General features: G+C 41.4%; 2 protein-coding genes across 7 annotated transcripts in view; one reads left to right on the top strand and one right to left on the bottom strand.

Moving 5' to 3' along the window:
* LOC124406857 (protein-L-histidine N-pros-methyltransferase) overlaps positions 1–17,727 on the top strand; it is a 26,921-nt gene extending 9,194 nt beyond the window's left edge. The window contains exons 3-5 of one of the 2 annotated variants that reach the window (XM_046882503.1): positions 14,208–14,420; positions 15,247–15,637; positions 15,970–17,727. In XM_046882503.1, coding sequence (XP_046738459.1) covers positions 14,208–14,420; positions 15,247–15,637; positions 15,970–16,044 — 679 coding nt within the window. In that variant the 3' untranslated portion in view covers positions 16,045–17,727. Of the gene's footprint in view, positions 1–14,207; positions 14,421–15,246; positions 15,638–15,966 lie in introns of both variants that reach the window. The other variant, XM_046882502.1, reaches the window with a different exon arrangement.
* On the bottom strand, positions 15,967–21,775 carry LOC124406853. 5 transcript variants are annotated; one of them, XM_046882496.1, is made up of 8 exons: positions 21,598–21,775; positions 21,279–21,457; positions 20,939–21,178; positions 20,453–20,837; positions 19,964–20,357; positions 19,756–19,878; positions 19,107–19,239; positions 18,748–19,010 (listed from the first exon to the last, which is right to left on the bottom strand). In XM_046882496.1, the coding sequence occupies exons 3-8, from the start codon at positions 21,172–21,174 to the stop codon at positions 18,962–18,964; spliced, it is 1,320 nt and encodes a 439-aa protein (XP_046738452.1). In that variant the 5' UTR covers positions 21,175–21,178; positions 21,279–21,457; positions 21,598–21,775; the 3' UTR covers positions 18,748–18,961. The 5 variants fall into 5 exon arrangements, with proteins under 5 accessions (XP_046738455.1, XP_046738452.1, XP_046738453.1 ...); XM_046882499.1 differs by lacking the exons at positions 18,748–19,010; positions 21,598–21,775 and adding an exon at positions 15,967–16,089 and having other exon boundaries at positions 19,164–19,239; positions 21,279–21,585; XM_046882497.1 differs by lacking the exon at positions 21,279–21,457 and having other exon boundaries at positions 20,939–21,175.

Genomic DNA, 21,775 nt, shown 5'->3' with positions numbered 1-21,775 from the left:
AGTTATTGAGCAATGCATTTTGCAACACATTTCTATATACAGTATTAATAATATAGCGGTATGTATTCCAAAATCTAATTGGTATGAAATTCAAGGATTAAGAATCAGCGGTTCGCGTAATTACAGGTTCATATATATTGCGATTGCCTTATATACGCTGCATGTTTTCTCTTTACTCCTCATTTTGTGTTACAACCGGAGGACGGATCATCATCGGTTCATAATTGTTCATACTCATGGTCGAGGCGCGGTGTTCGCTCGTCAAGATCTTAATTTTCTTTTATTCAAATCATAATAATATAAAGCGATAATAACAACCTGCGTGCATCTCTTAGTGTTCTTGTGTGAGTACCTATACCTACGTAAAACGAATACAACGGTGCAACAATGCAACGGGGTTATATATCAAACGCGATGCAACAGCACCAAAACTCCGATGCGTTGCTGTTGGTGAGACGCGTTGAGCTGCAGCTGGTGAATAACTGAATCAGCTATTGTCCTTTGTAACACCTTTCCACCTCGGGATTTGTAATTAAACACGTTCGTCTCGTGCTTCCTTCGAGATTTTACATGTTAACTTGCTCGCAACGTGATACCCAAGATACCGCATGCATGACCCAGGACCAAATTTGAAATGTGCGAAATATGTACACTAAGCCAATCTTTGAACGATCATTACCGAACATTTTTGCTCCAATTGGCCAAAATATCTGAATATAAATGCTGAAAAATTTAGATTGAAACCCCAAGCTTTTATCTCACTTCTAAATCCCATGCCTCAAAATCTTCGAATTTTTTCATTCGAATGGTAAGGGATTTTCACCATCTTTTTTCCATGCTTCCATAATTAACTATATTACAATTTACATACGTGCAATGTATCTACGCCTACGTTGTTTTTGATTTATTTGAGTCAAATATCTTTGCGTCGTTAGATTATACATATACAGACCCGTTGATCGGGGGTTATTCAGGGTCCAACTCGTTACTTAGGAATTTTAATTAGACATGTATGTGTTGCGGTATAAATGCCTCCAACTAATTCTATATTAGTATGTCTTCTATGATGCACGGTTGGGTGTGGATTTGAAATTGGGACACCCAGGCAAATAATCCTGATTTTTTCCCAATCATACGTCTCTTCACTTCCTCCGAATGACTCGTTATGTGACATTCAAATTTCCAACGCCTTCGCAGTAGGTTTTATTCACACCCCTTTATAATATAAGAAATATAACACGCGCATATCTGTAAACCATGCGGAGAAGTTTCGAAAGTCAATTAAAATTGATTACAGCCTCCAAGTAATAAATACACATTCTTGGATCTATTAATTGCTGCCCTTAATGGCCAGGCAAGAATTTTTCAACCTGATCCTCATTTACACATCGCATGATTCATCTACAAATGAGCCTGCCTTATTATACATATAAATGGAATAGTACAATATGGATCGTTAAAACTTGTTCTCATACCTTCTCAATAAGCAACTTCTTCAATCAGCATTTTTTGTAATACTTGTACAACCGCAAAGACGTCTCTGGAGGAGACCTTCTAACTATTTTTAAGAACAATATACATTTTTTTCAGTTTTTATTTCGTTTCTTGATAAACTGTTATTATTGTTCAATAAATTGGAAATAATTCGTCAAAGACTCGGTGAAAACATGATAATTCGCGAAAGAGAGAATAAATCAAAGACACATGCATGTGAGTGCAGGTGTTTGTATAACAATTGCGAAAATCCAGCGGTTTGTTCAACCAGGGTAATAGCTCCACGTGAATAGCGTAACTCGGGAGTCCAAGAGCGAGGCGCATCAGAAGAACGAGCGAAACCAGTAGCCAGGTTTTTGTGCGGTGAACAGCAGCAGCAGGTAGTGTTTAGTTCCGCGCACCACCTGCTGCTGCCGCCTCTGATTCCTCTTCCTCCTCCTCCTCCTCCTCCCCCTCCTGTTCTTCTTCGGCTTCTTCATCTCTTCCTTCTAGTCCACCGTTCCTGACTCATCGAGAAGCCGGGATGATTAGGGCATTAGACCGTCGCAAGTTGGACTCCTTCGTCAACGTGCAGCTTGCTTGTCTTCAAGTTTCTAAGTTCCGATCAATCAAGCTTGATTGAAAAGAGTTTCAATCATGAACGAATATAGCAATGCAACATTCTGCCGCAACGCGAACATTTCATACTCTCGCACAGCCACTCAGGTCCCATTCACTTCTCAGAAATTCACCATTGGATCTCACTGTCGGTATAAGTAGCAACCTAAGCTTCTGATCAAACTTGGTGAATCGGAACTTGAGATACATTTGTCATCAAGGTCGTGTAGCTGACTTTGTACTACATCACAGCTTAACTAGCGACGGAATTTTCCCTTATATTTTACTAGTGGTCCCATGGTGAGGTCCTCGAATGAATTGATTATACACGCACAATGTGCATGGGTGCCGATTTACGCGCTAGATGCCGGGGTGCAAGTGGAAGGCCTTCTTATAAATACGATTATAATGAGAACGGAAGACCACCGATGCCGTCGAGACCGCGCGCGGAATTAATGCCGGTGCGAAAACCAGTCCCTGTTCTCTCTCCAGCTATTGCTATATATTATACTCTTATTCTTTACCTTCTGCTTCTTCTTTTTCTTCTTCTTCTTCTTCAGCTTTTTCATTCCGACTCGGGTTCGGGATCGTCTCCCGAGTGGTCCCTGTCCTCTCGGTTCTCTTCCGCCCCCGTTTCGAGCGCACCCTAGTCAGGTCGAGTATCGGACACGACGCGACGCCATGGAATTCGTAATTTACAGAAACGACAGAAACACGTGCCTCCTTCAGTAGCCAACCCTCGGTAGCGAAAGGGGAAAAATTCTCCCACGAACCGAACGCAAAAACAATAGCATGGCTCTACCGATCGAAACACATACGTTCTACACCAGTATTAGAATACAGATGCTATCATCCTGAAATACCTACATGAAGGTCTGAGAAAAATTTATAATAATCTCTTTTACAATTATAGTTGATGCTATTCTGGTTTAGGTACCGATTGCGTAGGCATTTGTACAAAAACGTTTAAGGGGATGTGTACACCTTACGGTATGAAATTTGATTCCAGGAATAAATGTTGAAAATTGACGAATTTTTTTATTCGTTTCAGCATCTTTTATCTCATGATTAAATTCACTCCAACCTGCGCAAACTTGAATTACAGCAACATGGCGATCGTTGTATAACAAAATCAAATCTTATACAGTAGAGACTCGATTCATTGATAGTGTACTTTTTTATCCAGATTCCTTAGGTAATAATGCTTTAAAATAGTTCGAAAGAAAATCGTCTTCGGAAATGATCCTATAACAGTGTGCAGGTCCTATATTCACGAGGTTACATTACCGGCTCCTCCGCATCTTATTACACCTAATCAGAACTGAATTTAGGCTTTCGCGAAAGGTGCAGAGCCATAACCGTTGTCCCAGTTATTGGGCACTTATCCTCATCCGGATTCCGATCCCCAGCCCTATAATCCCACGCCCGTATCTCCCTTATCCTCCCCCACTTTATCCCTGGGATCCTCTCGCGGCTCCTCCCAGCGTTCGATTGGGCTTGGTCCTGGCTGGCGGTCAGTAATTATCATTAACGCGTTTGCGCTGTCGGCGTCACACCCTCGCACACAGACGAAAAAGCAGCCCTGGTATATACCGTAGGAGGTCCTCCAATTGCCGGTCGTATACTCGAGCACTGGGTGATGGTGGTGGTGGTGGTGGTTGTGGTGGCGATGGGCTAGCTGTAGCTCTATACGTATCCCTTGCTGCATCGGTCCAGACGTAATTAACGCGACGGGGCGCATGCGCTACCTCTCACCGCGGTGATCTGCGTCGCGTTCCTGGATGCGCAACGTACCTAGCTCCGACAGAAGCCTGCAGGACTTCGGGACGACCAAGCCTGGAAATCGGGGAAAACGGGAAATCAGGAATGTAAAACAGGGAATTTTGTCTTTGACACTAACTGTAACGCAATTTTCACTCGGTAATATACGAGTTTGAGATTTACAGAACTTTTTCTTCCACGTTACAATATAGAACGTACAGTTATATGTACCGTTTTTCATCGATTCATTACCACATCTGGCCAAATTTAATAGGCACATCTAATCTGAGCTGCTGTAGAGATGCTTTGATCTATAGGTAAACTCTACAATTTTCGAACAATCAAATACACCAAGTATTAAGAATTTATATCCACGCTGCTCAATGTCGGATTCTATTCAAGGATCGAGTAATTGAACGCATTAAACATCAAATTAATAAATACAGAATCTTACAAAGATGTCCACGACCGATCATTGACCACAATTCATGCATTTACTCTAGTCTACAAAGAATTTTCAGCTAAATACCATCCTACTAAAATTGAGATTATTTAGTCGAATTTCATTGCCTAAACCGTCAGGTCTGAATATAATACTTATATATTTTTGAGTCGCCATTTTTTATTATGATATTTTTACACGTTACATTATAACGATATACATATATGTATAAATGATGTTGGCCATACACTAAAATAATGAGGGACGCGTGCGCCTCTGATGATGTGGATGCGAAAGACGAGAGGGAAGGAAGGAAGGACCTCCCGGCTCTCGAGGCTTTTCTTTCTTCTCAGATTCGTTGTCGTTCGGGCTGACGTCGACCAGTAATTAAACCAGGGGCGGCGCCTGGGGCGAGCCGAGACACTCCGCGACTGCGCTCTCTTAATTACTAATCAACCCTATCGCGAACCCTCCTCCTCCTTCAGATTCCACCGACGAATTGTCCCGCAGACTTCGCGAGGACGAAACTCAAAATGGCGGATTTCTCATCTCGCCATGCTATTATCAGACATATTGTTTTTCATTGAATTCATACATGATTATACCGCTGCTCGCAGTTATTGTATACAACAAACAGACGATTTATAACGTGGGCCGATCTATGATTGAACTTTTCCATTGGTCAGTGATGAAAAGAATACATAAAAAAAAACCAAGTATGTTGTTGAGATTAAATTGATATATTTCTGAAGTCAGGCAGAAACGAAACAACGAAAAATAGTAATACAGCAGGCTTCTATCTGAAGAAAACACGCTACGTTTGCTCCTAGGTGTATGCCTACCAGCATGGATAAGCAGTAGCAATAACGAAACGCCTGACGAGAGGCCAACGCTTCGCTCATGTCGCCAGTAGTAAAACCGCGTCTTGGTCCGGCGCGGTGAACGAAACGTGCGGTTCTAGAACGTGAGTATAAGACCACGGATGTGTAGACTCTCCATTTCGTCTGGCGCGTGCCCCAGGGTGTGTACATATCAGAGAATAGAGATAGCTCACCGGCGTGGCCAGTCAAGATGAGTAATGGTGAAACAGACGAGCTCTAGATACGTTGAAGAATTTATACAACGCAAGTATGTTTTATGCGCTTTTTCATGCGTGTTTTCCATACACGAAGTACTTGTTTCTTATATGACTGTATAGAGTGTGTCGGCGAATGCGCAGTTGCAAATAAATCTGACATTACGCGAGCCTAACTTCAATTTCGTGGTTGGTGAAAAAAAGCGTAACATAGATACTCTTGTTGTGTAAAAAATCGTCTGCACCCGGGAGACAATGTTTTTATCGCCTTGCGTATTTGCGATATTCGTCTTCTATCGGCTCATATTGCAAACTTATGCTCGGCCCGAGAATACCGAGTTTGACAATTTGAATAATTTGCGCAGTTTTTTTTTTCCCCTGTTTTGACTCGTCGTGCGGTTATTTAAAACGTGCCGCCGTGACGCGGAGCCCACGTGGGTTGTTTCAAGTCGGCAATAGAAATAAGACGAAGAAGTAGACCAAAGCCAAGAAGAGGAAGCGAAGACGCGTCGGAACGGTCGGTCGGCGGCATTGTCGACATAAATCGAATAATATGAAAGCGGCGGGTCCAATCAGAGTCGTATTTAGCGATCCGTAAAAAGTTAGAAAGACGACCGATGATGGTGGTGGTGGTGGTGGTGGTGGTGGTGAGGTGGACCCGGGATTGGGTGGTCGTATAGAGAGTCCTCTAGCTGCGTCGCGTCGCGACTCGCGCATACATGGGCATGCACACATATTCCTCGGGATGCAGTAACCGGCAGCTTACGCTCGTTCGCGCGGCCAAAGACAGCAGCGCGACAGACAGAAAGACAGGACAAGACAGACGGACAGACAATACAGACAGATAGATAGATGCGCCCGCCTTCTTTCTTATTCCCCTCCTCAGCCCACTCGCCTGTACTTTTCAGAACTTGGTCTACCCTCTTGTATACCTATAACCAATGCCTGTTATACGTTTATGGGACGAGACTGCCGAGCCTGCCGATGTTACACACTTGTGTCGCACCGCTGGCTATCGGTGATCTAACCTCGTCTTGATAGACACTCGCTATATAGCTCTTTATGCTCGAACTAACTGCACCAGATTTTCCAAGCCTGAATCTCTGGAATTTGACATTACAATCTAACGCACGGTTTGTAAAAAATTAAAGTCCCCCAGCGTCGATTGCTCGTTCGTGAACCCTGTGAAGGCGCCATGCGAATAGAAAGTAGACTCGTCACAAGTTGTACGTTAGGTAGAGTTTTAATTGCGCATGGTGTGCGTAGTATCCATGGTTTTTTAAACCCCTAATCTATCCGTGTGTGCGGAATGACGCATGAGTGTGCGCCAGTATACGCGTATCTACGTGTGAGACTGGCATAACGATCCCGTTTAAGAATCTGCCTTCTCCCTCGTCTCCGCCGTTGCTCCGCCGCCCATTTCTCTCTCTCTCCCTCTATCTCTCTCTCCTTCCCTCCCTCTGGCTCTCTTTATTTTTCTCTCCTCCGCATCCCATCCACCCGCCGTAGTGAAATAGCGGGGACCCGTCTCCTCCCCCTCCCCCTCCCACGCCTCGCGTTCCACCACCACCACCCCTCGCGACAAAACGGGGCTAGAAACACGCACACACGTGCACGACCGCGGAGGGTGAAATTTCGCGATGAGAGGAGCAAAACACAGCTGACAAGACGACGAACGTGGAGGAGCGTGCGCGGTAAGTGGTAAGCGCGCGACATTTTCAACCTCGCGTGTATAATTGTCCCCCCGCCCTTGCGCCTTCCCTTTCTTCCCCTCTTGCCGTTCTTCCTCTCCCACTTTCTCCCTCTCACTCTCCGCATATATTCACGTTATCGAGAGGCGGGGCATCCCTTCCACTAGGATCCCGGGGTGGTCCATGGGTCCGCCCCCTTCCCCCTTCGCTCCAGCTTCATCATCCCCACCGGCACGGGGGTGGAGGTACGCTCCAAGATCGGGAAAGGGAAAGGGAACCGTGCTTGATAGGAGGGCGAGGGAGGAGGAGGAGGAGGAGGAGGAAGAGGGGGGGGGTGGGACTCCTCACCTACCTCTCCCTACGGAGATGCCTCGCTCGCGAGATGAAACGGAAAGAACTCGAGGGGTATAGCTAACGAGACGACGCCGCCGCCGCCGCCGCGGCCCCCGACTCTCGTCTTCTCCTGGGGTAGGGGGAATGCTAAATACACGGGACCTTCCCGGGCATACTATATATCTCCTTTCTCTCTCTCTCCCTCTCTCTCTCTCTGATGCTAGGTTCTCTGCGCGGAGAGATCCCTGAAAAACGCAGGAGTTGGGGGGCGCACTTCGTTTCGCGCCCCTCTTTCGCCGTCCTGGGAGGCCGCGGAAATACGACGACGACAACGCGTTTCCTACTCCGCTCACACACACGCACACACACACACACACACACGCATTGTACATTGTCACCACGCCTGCACCCTCGTCTTCTTCACCCCTATCCTCCCGCGCCGCACTACACACGCGAAGGCGAGTCTAGCTAGTCTATATATACATATATGTGTACATATGCATATGTGTGTATATATACGTGTGTGTGTATGTATATATTATAGCTTTGTGTACATTTATGTGTGATTGCATCGTGTAGCGCAATATATAACATCTCGTTTCTTGATTGTATAATCGCCCGGACCAAGGCGAAGAAGGGATCGCGAATCGCTGGAGGAACGGGAAGGACAAAGAGGCAACGGAGGAAGGGGTGAACCAACGATCTACCAAAGGGTGACCTCCCTCGCCGCTCTTGCTTCTTCCTCTGGCTCCCGTACCGCACCCGCGTCCTTGCACATATACCTTACATATTCCTAGTTTCTTTATTTTACCACTTCGCGATCCTAGCCTAACCTTTCTCGTCCCTCGAAACTTTCGACCCTGCACTGTGCAGTCACCCGCTTTTACATTTACACCGTTTCTGCATGCGGTATAGCGACAAAAAGGATGTAACCTGAAAAAAACGGTGATCCGATTATTTTAAAGGTTTTGATTCCGGTTTTTGTTTATCATCGAAATTTTAGAAAATGCAACGCAGAAATGAATTAATACGACAACATAAGATTACGATGTAAAAATCTTCCGAGAGTTATTCAAAAATATGTTACGTTTGTTCGTCTTTTTTTACCTAATACATTGCTCGACATTTCATTATAAGGGTAATCTGCCTCTGTTTTAGGTTTTGTGGAGGGCACACGTGTGTTGAACTTTATTTCATCAATCCATGTATCTTATAATCATGTATTCCAAGCATTCAGTATGCCCGTGCAACGGGAGATGTTAAATTTGAAACATTAATTTTTGTGTATCCACTATGCCAGTGTATACATCATACCTACATAGTTGTGCAAAATGTCCGTTATTATCAATTATTCATAATACATCAAACATAAATATGAAGATATTCTAAATTTTTAATATACATACCACGTGCACCTAAAGATACGTACCTACACCTGAAAATATTAGATGCTTGAATTTATTTAATCAATTTAATGACGACGAAGGATTATTGTACATGGCCGTATCACAATTTAGATACATCAGATACATACGTATTCGTGCTCTCCATCTCGTACGTATGTATCTGCACGGGAACATGCAAAGTATTACAAAACTATAATATACCTACAGTGAAGATAGCTGTGCACGACCTGTGCCCGGAACGTCACGATGACTGGGCAAATTCCTGAACGAGAGTCCAATCAGATCGCGTGTCACTCGCTTCATTAGGTCGGATATAAGCCCGCATGTATGCGGCCAGGTGTCCAAAGTGGGTATCTCTTTGCAGTACCAATCCGAGATCCACTCCCAGCAGTCCCAGTTCTATGGTGCTTGTGCACACGTAGGATATAAAATATCCGTGCAATTTCGCGTAAATCGCAAATGCGGAAGTTAATAAAGAAAGCTAGAAAAATGTACATTTAAAATTGTCTGATATTTCTCCAACCGGATTCCACGATTTAAGTCGCCGTCACACGGTGTAATATCTGACGATTGAAATACCTATTCTAGAAAGATATTCCATAAATGCTGCAGCGGTGCATAGTACATATAAGGAAAGCCTAGATCCGCCTGTGTGTAGGCATCTGCATTGTCATATCACGCTCGTAAATGCAGCAAATCGAATATCAGTGGCTTTGCGCGGCATGGTTGCCTACGCGCAGGCGAACATTATCGCAAAATGAATGCTTATATACGGGATTACTTCGTGGCAATGTCACATAGGCAATTTATCACTGTATGCAGGCTAAATCCGCATGCATTTATGCAACTCTGCGTATATTTTCCGATCGAAAATATTCCCTATACAGTTAAAGAGGGCGAGTCGGCCAATCGTGAACATTGAAACAAATGCCGATCTTTAAAATGTACTCTCGGTTGCATTAATGCAGGCGTATTTCGGTAATATTTGCCTTAAATCGCATAACTGGGGACGAATTTACATCGTATATATTAAATTTCCGGTGGTACGATTCCGCACAGAATAACCCGGCATGCGATTTAATATTCAACGTAACTACAAAGTATGCAGGTATATACCTATGCAATAATAATCAAAAACGCGCTGAAGTGATACCTTCTGAATGATGCAATGGTCGCCTGTGAGATCTGGGAAAAGGTGACAGCGCCGCACACCCTGTAGGTTTAACTAGTCCGGGAAGGATGCAGGACAAGGTGGCAGGAAGGAGCAATGTGTGCACGGGAGCAGGAGCTAGTTGAGACGAAGCTCGAGGTTCTTCTCGGTTCTGGAGGCCGTGCCTTGCCGTGTCGTATCGATTATTGTTGTTTGCGCCCTGTTCATAAAACAGCTATAAGGGCGCCTGCCTCGGTCCAGTGTTAAGGAGAGGCGCGCGCGCCGCGCGCCTCGTCTTGCTTGCCTTACCTCACCTCGCATCGCATCGCATCGCCTCGCTGGACCACCGTTTACCTAATAATAGCAATAATATGGAAATGCGACGGGTATCAGCCGCCATCTAAAGAATCCTCGCTCCCCGAAGCCTATTGTTTGCAAATCCCGTCGTTCGACTCTCGGCTCGGGCCCGCGGGGGCTGCTGCTGCTGCTCACGCTGCATCGAGAATTCTCCAGCTCGCTTCTTCTTCGTCAGAGCTATTATACGCGCATGTATTACTATATTCTGATGATATAAAGGAGCCAGAATAAGGAACACGTATACCTAGATCTACACGTGTATACTTACACGCGTCATGTTTTCACGACGTAGATGTGTGCGCGTGTGAGTTCGGTAATCGGTACAACTCCTTATCTGTGTACACTACGCGTAATCTAATGAGAATATTAACCTATCCGACCGTCTATCTGTGCTGCGCGTATGTTTCATGACTTCGAAGACTGCGCCTAGATCAGGCCCAATGCAAGAAATAATATATACAATTTACAAGCGGCTGAACGAACGAACTGGTTTTGAATTTAAAACATCCGGGGCAAACGATTACCGCGGTTAAGTTAGTTAATGCAGTTATTTAACGTGTATATAGGTATGTTATAATTTGTAGATATCTGAAGCTCTCAGATCGTTTCAATTCCTCGTAATTCAATGTCGAGATTCTTCAGTATGGCGACCGTTACAGTCGCTAAGGATTGAGAAACGAAGAATAATTTTGCTTCTAATAAAATTAGTAATTTAGATTTAGTTTTTCTACAGAGTACAGATTCGTCATAACGTAGGATATACATTTGTATATAATATTTGTAGTACTCGTGTTATGTCGCTAATCGCGCCTGATGTATATGCAAGCGGACGTACAGCGGTGCACAAACGAGCCGATGAGGTATGCATAAGTACCCACACAAGTATTAATACACGTAGGGCTTCGAGTGTGTACACAAGAGAAGAGGGACTCCGATATCGGCACTGGACCCGTCTGTCCAGACTGCTTGCCGCCGTTGGGGATAAGGCTATAAACCGAACTGCAAGGTACCCCCAAAAGAACCTCGCTCATCGGCTTCGTCGAGACAAGAAACGGAAAAGATAGAAGAAGAAACGTCGAAGGTTTGGTAGAGTGCTTTCGCTGATGCGTAAAGGGGGAGACGATTATTCAGTTCGTTATAAAATTATTCAACTCCATCGCTGCCTAAATGTCATTTACTGAATTTTGATTTTCAACTCGTTTTTCTGCGATTAAACTTGCGAGGGCAGACTGTATCAGGTAGAATTTCGAAATTGATGATAAAATTAGTATAATATTATCGTCGTGAAAAAAATCGCGTCAAATGATAGTTCAACGCGTATGTCCGGTTGCGGTTGATGCGGGGGCGTCGCATACCGGCTTTGCTGCATACACACACGCGATCCTGTCAGAGATGCCTATACAGTGCGAAACGAGATGTCGAAGCTGGATGGCGGTATAATCGGCAAACGGGCAGTTGTATATGCGCGTTGGATCGGGCATGCCGAAAAGTGGTCGAAAAGCGAGGGATCGAAGCGATCGAAGCGGCTTTGCGACTCTGAAATGCTATACATATAACGGAGGAAGGAGCAAACGCGGCGAATTAATTGTCGATGCACGCGGGGAGCGAGGACAGTATGTGCGATGCAGCGGGGGCTTGATTTGTGGTCCGCACGTGTGTGTCCGAAGCGATGCAGCGCTTACGACAATAAAGATAAATAAAACGGAGACCTCCGAGCCGTAGTGGCCCGGGGAGAGAGAGGAAGAGAGAGAGAGAGAGAGAGAGAGAGAGAGGGAGGGATAGAGAAAGAGCCGGTGGCCGAGGTGGTGGTGCGCCCGTCCTCCGGGATAAACGACAACGAAGTTGCGGGCGAAAAGAGGCGCGGGGCATATATCCAAGAAAGGGTGAAGGGGGGACCAGTCAGCAAACAATGCGGCAGCCAAACCTTTCCTGTATATGTGCATATACGCGGCGTGTTGTGATAGTCGTGAACCGCGACACACACGCCTTCTACCCTTCCTCCTCCTCCTCACCCTTCTCGTCTTCTTCTTACTCGTCTTCTGTAGTAGGTACCAACCGACCTACCTACCTACCTACCTACCTACCCACCTACCTTATACCTCGACTCGCGAGGCTTTTATTTTTGTTTATTATTCAATAGGGCGAGGTGCTCGTTAATTGATGGCATCGGCTATCTCGAAGCGCGGACCATCCACAGCAGATTCGGTTATTTATAACTTGGTTCCTGAATGCGCACGATCAAAATCTGCTTTGCTTCTGCCGGCAAGGGACACGTTAGCCTCGTGCCTGTCGACCCAGGATGCGAGGGGGAGGAGGTTCCTTTTTAAGGAAACCGCGCGCACAGGCGTCTCGTGACAAAATGAATAAATAACGTTACCGAATATCAGTTTTTGTGTACTGTAACACACAGTGCATCAAGCTAAACACTGTGTTACATTGCTTGTTAGCGTGTTATCTGGAATCTGGGTATCTAAAGTATGCCAAATTTTTCAACAAAGTATGGTTATCCTCTTGTGATTTCTCGGTCGCAAAAAATTATCCTCAGATTTCGTGAATTTTCACCTGTTTATTGCATTCGATCCAAAATGCGTGAAAATACATGCATAGAACAATTTTTAATCATCCCGTCATTCGAAAACTTCGCAGTTGTGGGTACTTGTCGTACATATGTACCTACCTGCATTGAGGAAATTCTCATCTACTATAGTTAGTGCAAAAATGTAATACAATTGGCATTGTTAAATAATGGTTTAAATATTTTTCATTTCATTGAAGAAAATGTCATACAATTTACTATCGAGCTTGAATGGTGAAAAAACCTGCTGGATTTACATACGTGACGATAATTACATCAACTGCACTTTTTTGGAGTAGAAATGACTTCGATTTCGGTATTCGACAAGTTCAAAGAACACTCCCAAATGTAACATCAACATCCTAATACGTAACTCGCACCGCAATCCCTATAATTTCTATTCCAAAAGGGTACGTATATTAGGGTGGTCCAAAAAGGTCGATTATTTGTTGTTTTTATTCAAAGTCGCACGTTTAGCACGGAAAATAGTTGTAGCAAGCGGAAATAAGACGTCTGTTATAATTTGAGCCCTTAATGTTAATATTTAGCAGTTCCTGAACGCAATCTTCTATAGTTTCTATAACAGAGCAGTGAATTCCCTTCAACAATATGTATCTGATATTTATGTACATTGCTTCGTTACTAAACTTCAAAATTCAGAAATAACTAAAATTATTTTCGCGTGTTAATTAAATGGAAAATAAAAGATTGCATTCAGGTATCACTAAATATTAAAATTAAAGGCTCAAAATATAACAGGCGCTTATCTCCTCTTCTTACGACAAACGTGTAACTTATAAAAAACAAACAAAGTGTATATGTATCAGGTATTTTTTCATTTCCATTGTACCTAAATACATGTGGGGGTTAGTGAAAAATTAAATCTGTTCAATTGAGGACATTTTAGAAATTTATTAAGACCTTAGCATCAATTTATTGTTGCGCCAACTTTGAGTTATCGCAATAATCACAAAGAAATATATGTATGAATAGTACGAGTAACTATAAGCAAAGAAAATGGTACGACATACTCGAAATTTTCTGGTTACAGTTGAAAAACTTTATTTCATTTTGTACGCAGAACTGTATTGAAATTGATTAAAGAGTCCAAAATTAAACTTCGGTCATAAATCAGAATGCAGTGTATACATATAATAAGCCGGAAAAATTCAAATCCAGCCATAAAATAAAAACTAAAATCTTGAATCGAGAGGCTGATACATGTGTAGTTAATAAGAAGTAATTATTTAGTTGGCAGATAATCACGTTTTTCGTGGTTCTTGTGATTTCTGATAATACTAAATCATTTTTTGATTTCTATCACAGACTGCTCGGCCGAGGTTCTATGCACGTGTTCTCGTCAGATCAGTTCAAGAAGCTAATGTCAGCCAGCAAATACTCGGGATCGTGGAACTCGCTCGTTGATTTGGGTGCCGGCGACGGTGCAACGACTTCCCACATCGCCCACCTTTTCAATAACGTCTATGCCACGGAGATATCGCCACCGATGAGGTGGACCCTTGCCCGAAAAGGATTCACGTGAGTCATTGCATGTACCATGATTGGAAAATCGGAAAAATCACAAGGGTGTGTGTTTTTTCTGTAATTAAGATTCAATCACCACTGCATCAGTATTAACATCTAGCAGGGTACAAATGAAGAAGTTCAAGTTCATATATGACGTTGAAGAGTTCACTAAAGTTAACGTAAAAAAATATGCATAAAGAAAATTGCTATCCTGCAACGTGAGAAATAGTTTCTAACAATTCCTATAAAGTTGCGTGATAATGATTTTTGCCCAATACTGCATCGTTAAGTTTGCATTACGAACTTCAACCTTACAAGCTCATCTCGAAATCGATAAATCAGAATTTCAAATTATTTAAAAAATACGAAAGGATTTAGGAAAGGATAGTTTCACCGTGAATCTACTTACCGGCATTCGTCAGTGGAAAACAGTCGCTGCATCAAATCGAAGAGTTTCAGACAGGGAGCAGTGGGGTTGCTTGTATACATATACCTGTTACAGCATCGGAGTTCTCCATCGCGCGGCAAGATCTTAATTGAAGTCGTTTCAATCACTTAGGACTTAGTTCGACGATTCCACTCGCCTAAGTTTAGTGCTATTGCCAATTGCCAATTGCCGGTGGTCGTTGAACGTTCGGAGAGGGAAGGATTTGATTAAAGTAGATCTTTATGGGAGTTTTACGTACCGCGACGTCGGTCTCGAAGCTGGAGCGGTAGTCCGTCGAAGACGACGTTAAATTTTAAGGGTTCAAATCACCTACTCTGCAATAATTTTCACGTTTCGATTATATCATTGCGCGGAAACCTGTATAAATACGAGAATATCTGCCACCTCCAGGGTGCTGGACGTTGATAATTGGCACAAGGAGGTCAGCAGCTTCGACGTGATTCTCTGCCTGAATCTACTGGACCGATGCGACAAACCGAACACCTTGCTGAGGCGTTTGAAATCAACCTTGGCGCCCGGTGGACGCCTCGTCGTCGCTATCGTTCTTCCGTTCAGTCCCTACGTCGAAGTGGGCGAAAGAAATGACCACAAACCGTCCGAGTACTTGCCGATAAAGGGAAACGGCCTCGAAGGGCAAATAGCCAGCCTCATTGACAGAGTCTTCAGCCCCCTTGGGCTCAAGTGTCTGGCGTGGAGCAAACTGCCTTACTTATGCGAAGGGGACCTGGGACAGGCCTTCTACTTCCTAGAGGACGTCATCTTCGTTCTCGAGGCGGAGGATGTAAGTCTACGTATGTTTCGATATAATTCTTCACGAGGGTGAAAGTAGCAGCCAGAATAAACAGCGTAACGTTCTAAAGTTCATTCGAATAAGGTAATGAAGTCCGAAAATCAAAATAATGTGAAATGCCTTGAACCCCAAATACTTAATAGGATTGAGTATAAAACTGAACTGTATTTTTATACTCCCAAAAAGTTTAACACGTTTGGTTGCTAACTCTGAAACTGTTAGATTCAGTTTCATTAATTGTTCAACTTTCCTCAGATCGATGTCAGAGCTTAAATCTGTGAAAAAGTTTTTTAAGCGACGGTTAAATTTTCTTCTTCCAGCAGCAAGATTACTGCCCAGCCGATGATACGAGGAGTAAATCTGGCAATGAGACGGCGAATTATGTGCAAGAGATATAGGAGGATGTGTCATGGATTATAGAAGAGAAATATATGTGTATATATATCTGTATACATCAGGCGAGTATTTCACACTGGTAAAAACTTTAATATAATATAATGTAATATAATATAATTGTTTGTTTCTTTGTTTTTTAATTATATAAGTAATATGCTGGAATACAGAAGAGCAATACTGGGCAAGCGACGACAATTTTTAGTGTGCAGACACAGAGCAGTATAATGTATATAGAATTCTTGTATTTATGTATATATGTATGAATGTAATATACACAACGTACGTACGTTATTTTCACGCAAACAGTTATAATATTGTATCACGGATTCAGAACGGAGCAGAACAATTACTTTTACATACGTTATTTTTATTAATGTGTGAGGCTATCAAAGTCTGAACGTCGATAGTAAAATTTCTCTATTGTAAGTAAACCCCAATGTCAAACGCTTTTTGTCATAGAATGTAATTCGCAAACGTAATTAACCCGAAAACAAAAACGAGACTAGTTGAGTTTCCTCGTTGTATATCCATTAAAAATATTACATAACGAACGGATGGTTTTCCTCAGACTTTGATAGTAAAAAATTAGTAGTACAGTATTACAGTGATATTTATTAAATGTACCTATGTGGAGTAATTACTTGTAATAACGCGATAAAATCAGCGGACTTAACTATTAGTACGATAGCGTATGATTATAACGTGAATAACAGTTAATTGATATACATACGGTTTCACTGTATGTATATCAGTATAGGTAATATTGCAGCAGCCAATTAGGTACAAAAGGATAAAAATAACTTAAGGGCCTATAATACATATATATGTGTGTGTATAAAACAAGTCTGCAGCGATTTATACAATACTTAGAGAAACGGAAAGCAGAGATTTCAAATATACGCATCAACACCCGGTCTTTCCTTAAATTTATCATATTTAATTTTGCTATTTTATAGCCTAGGCCCACACTTCTATTAATATAGTTAATTTCATTTCAAGATTTGTTTTTTCTTAACTTCTTATTCTCTCGCTTCCAACTTTCATATATAAAATTATCTCACATACAAACACTCAAGCGTACACGCATACTTTAGACAAATTGAGAACAATTTTGTTTGATTCATTCGTTGATATTTAAGCATTGCGTACTTCAATAATAATGATAAGTGTACGCCGTATATAATAACAAATTATTTTCACTATCAAATATTAGTAATATTACTACGTGACGATCGCGCATTTTTCAAATAACAATTATTATTATTACACTATCATTAATATAATATTACTTATGAAGCACTCGTTAAAAACAGTTCTACCTTGAATTCGAGTTCGAATAGAGCAGAATATTTGTTAGCGAGTGTATTTTGAATACAAAATGTAATATAGTTGAACTATGATTAATTGCATATGTATTGAAAAATCAGAAGTAGTCTTGTATTTTACGTGTTTGACAATTTCTACAATGGTACATCGATTCGAAAGTTTTAAATGGTTCCGAAAATAATATTACATTACCCGAACAAGCGGAAATGAGACAATTTTTTTTTAATCATATGGAAACAGGCCTAAAAATAAATGAACGAAATCCATGCCACGCGTAATTACTCATCACTTATGTAATAGATAATCTCGATCTAGAATGGTTACATTTGTTTCTTTGTGTTAATTGCTCATCCTCTTCTTTTCAAATCAAAAAATGAGAATCATTTTCAACAACATTTTAATAAATATAAAACTCTAGAGTAAAATAAATATTCTCAAATTTGGTGGGAAACAAGGATATGTTGAGAAAAAAATTTTTTGGCTTGGCAAAAAAACTATATCAGAAATTATTAGGCTATACCTAACGGCCAAGAAATTTCAGTCTTGTTTAACGGACCAAATATACATATACTATACCCATAATATAGTAATATGTTTGTAGAGAGTTATTCAAAGCTGATTATTGTTTACGCAACTAGCTGCGCTAGTCGAGTTCTGAAAAACTCTGTACATCACGTAACTATTCATATATATATATATATATATATATATATATATATATATATATATATATATATATCATAATATATATATATACATATTATTATTATACATAGTGTGGAAATGCATTGTTAGACGATACTGGAAAGAAGAACGAACTATTTCTGACATGATGTTAACTTTATATCCTTCTCATGGGGTGAGTTTTAGGGATTGTTTGACGATACTAGAAAGAAGAAAGTACTATTTCGAACAAGATGTTAGATTAAAATCCATCTCATGAGGCGAGTTTTAAGCTATATTGTGATACTTTATCGCTGAATAAAATTAAAAAAATTTTCTTTCCTACTGACGAAACAAGCAGAAATACACTACAGCATTGATTGAGATAATACTGAACTAGCACATACGGGAAAAATATAATCTAAGAATTTGAGATCGCAAAATACTATGAGAAAATTAGAACCATGAGGAGAGTATAATAATAGTTGTATGTGATGGATGATTGAAAACGAAGCTGCGTCTTTGGAATAAATAAATAAGATATAGGTATATATATAAATATATGTACATGTTACAGCAAAACCCTGGATCACATAGATATAAAATACACGTACATACATAGTATTGCATGAACATAACATAGTAAGTCAATTATATATCATAACTTTTACAATTATAACAAGAGTTTATTCTAAAGACGCAGATGTGATTTTTTCCTGTTTAGTTTAGTTTACTTTTTGCACCATCTACGTTTATCACAGACCACGCATGACTCGTTTTGGCTCCTACCACGTCAACCTCTAAATGCCAACAACCTTTGAGCAATCCATGGGGGAAAAATCAATCGGTTTTAGACTCGATTTAACGGTCTAACTCATACTCCGTCTGACTAGAACACCGAAAAGACTGTTTGAACCGAAAAAGTACGGCCTAGTCTAACTTACGCTGCTCGCACATCTCCTCTAGTCCACCTGCCTTCCTGTAGGAATAGAAAATAGTTTCTAATAAATTAGTATAAATTATTATTATTAATATTATCATCAACTCAATAAAGAAACAATTTATGGTTTCTTACAATGTTGGGAGATAAGCACTTCCTGAATGATCTAATCGATGCTTATCCTCATTTTTCCAGCTCGAAACGGGGATGTGAGGTGGCGGCAGGAAACTTCTCAGAGACTGAACAAGCTGTATCGTATCGACCAACGCTGAAACCAATACATTTTTTTTTTTTTTTTTTTAAGTATTCCACACTGTTTTAGAAAGTGGACAAGTATGAAATATAGTATTAGGTAAAAAGGTCAGAGCCAGTTCAAAAGTGCACCCTGAAGTCACCCTGCTCGAACGTTTTAATAATTAAGCCTGTAAGTACACAAGAATGATCACTACTATATTGTTTTAACATTCTATCGAGTATATTGTAATATTAATGGGGGATATAAACAATAATAATCTCGTCACTTCAGTGACAATTCCAAAAAAAAAATAATATTAATAATAATAAAGGATTTAAAACATTATTAACTATACATAAATTATAGACCTGTCGTTTCATCACAATAAATGTGTAGACAATATAGGTGTACAGATATTCAATTAAATACAATGGATCAATCAAAATTACGCGAAATATTATAATGTACAGAGTTCAAGAAAAATTCACTTCATACCTTATCATTTACCACTATCAAAAATAAATTCTCATCCAATCATATAAAACTCACTTTTTTGTAAGGCCTCAGACTGTTTACCATAAGGTTTACACATCGCTGGTCTAACACAAGCTTTCATCCGCGCCATGTTCTTCATCACTTCGGCAAATGCTCTTACAATTTTTTCTTGTCCACCTGTAAAGTTTAAAAAATAATTACTCAAACATCTAATGTCATAAATAAGTAACTGATGTAAATAGGTAAAAAAATAGCTGACCACCTTCTGAGTTCGACGAAGACGATCGAGAGCCCTTATCGCTGTCGACAGACCAAGCTCCATTATGCAGCGCAAGCAGATCTTTATTGGCATTTCCCAAGCTTTGAAGATTGCCCAAAGCACCTAGGCCACTGAGTCCATCGAGATTGTCCAAATTTGCCCTAAGAAAATCAGTCAATTTATGATCTGTTATTGGAATGGTGGGTATGAGCGACTCGTAGTGCTGTTTGCTGGCACATTTCTTCTCCTGAGAAGTAGGCCGGTGAGGAATATTAAGCGAAGGACGACTAGGAGGACGTTGGAGATTCATTTGGTTTCCACTTCGCATTTCCGACGAGCCAACCAGATCAACGACCGAATTAGTCATGTGGGTATTGGATGGAGCAGCACTCATAGTCTGTGGCAGCGGAAGAGTTGCGTTAAAAATTGTCTTATACTTTGCCTAAATTTTATCTCAGATTCTAGCACAAGTGCGTGCAAAGAATAAATTACCGTTTGAAAGTCGGCGTTGTGAGGAAAGCTAGAGCGTAAAAGAGAGGCTGTTGGTTCGTTGTCTTGAATGTAAGTCGGCCCCATGTGATTCATTTTCTGGCTCATCTCGAGCTGATTTTTGTAATAGCGACACGCAGGATTGGGACAATTCTGCACCACTTCAATAATAAACTCCTTCTCCATGCCAAAACACTCTCGTCCAATGGTGTATGACTCCATAACGGCTCTTACAGTACCTTCCATACCAAGGTGAAGACCGTGCGGGCCATTCATGTGCTTAAGCATTACTGCGTTTGCAAAATGTTCATATGGCAGTATTATTTTGCCATTTTCGCGTAGGACCAGCCTGCCTTGCGAATCTAAGGCAACTCTGGACGCCATCATCCTGAAACAAGATTGAATTTGTTTAAATTTTTGGTGCGTTTTTCTACCATTTTTTAAGCCTCACATCATGACGTGAAATATATTGACTGATTCTAATCTCACTGAAGGTAAGTGGTGCTCGGTAACATGGAAGCCTCTTTAAGTTCGGTGAAGCATTGGAGCAGCTCGATGCTCGGATTCCAACCCTTATTTTGCAAATAAAGCTGCAGCAGCATGTACATTTTCTCAGTGACATATCCAGCCCCATTCGCTCCTCCCGGATAACCAGCACCAGGAGGTCCCATCTCTGTTTGCATACCCTTAGCCACTATATTTTTCATAGTTTCCGCCAAGTCCATTCTGGAGATGATAATAATAAAGATTATCAACGAAAATTAAATAATATGCGATATACATAGTGCTCGGAATTGTTTGGGACAAAATAACAAGCTATTGTTTACTTAAAAAATCTGTCAGAATTGCGGAATCAGTGACATTTTATTCCACGCTGTTCTTTTTTCTGTTTTGCTTCGTGTTTATTGGCATACGAGAAATTTCTTAGTGAAAGAAATAATCGGCTTAAAAACATGTTTGGTATCTGCCACGAATCCCGGGTGAGCCGCGAGCTAACGATATTTATTACTTTCGGCCATTGTTGTTTTCGGCAAGTGCAGAGGCAGCGGGCCGCAGTTAGTCGGTGTCCAGGGAGTGTGAAAAAAACATTAGCGGATTAAGCCGCCGCCCCCCTCCTGTCTGGCCTTATATTATTTGGGTGAGCTTACCCCAGCCGGTATCACCGCAGCATTCACAGCACCGTTGTTATCACAAATTTAGGGCCTAGTCGCCCCTATACTATCATTTTACAATTAATTAACTACTTTGCATTCGCAAATATAACATAAATCGCAATTATTATATCCGCGAGTATAACTTGCCCGTACACCCGCTAGGGGCGGTTGG

This window comes from Diprion similis, chromosome 6 (genome assembly GCF_021155765.1).
Source record: "Diprion similis isolate iyDipSimi1 chromosome 6, iyDipSimi1.1, whole genome shotgun sequence".
Taxonomy (NCBI): domain Eukaryota; kingdom Metazoa; phylum Arthropoda; class Insecta; order Hymenoptera; family Diprionidae; genus Diprion; species Diprion similis.
The sequence above is the reverse complement of the archived record's forward strand: the minus strand, read 5'-3'. Positions and strand labels throughout refer to the sequence as shown.

Bases quoted from the DNA above. Each gene is read 5' to 3' on its own strand.
- LOC124406853 (XM_046882496.1), bottom strand. From the start codon at position 21,174: ATGGACTTGGCGGAAACTATGAAAAATATAGTGGCTAAGGGTATGCAA. The intron at 19,879-19,963 runs GTGGTCAGCTAT...TAAACTTTACAG, and splicing joins GTCTTCGTCGAACTCAGAAG to GTGGACAAGAAAAAATTGTA. The intron at 19,011-19,106 runs GTAAGAAACCAT...CTATTCCTACAG, and splicing joins AGTGCTTATCTCCCAACATT to GAAGGCAGGTGGACTAGAGG.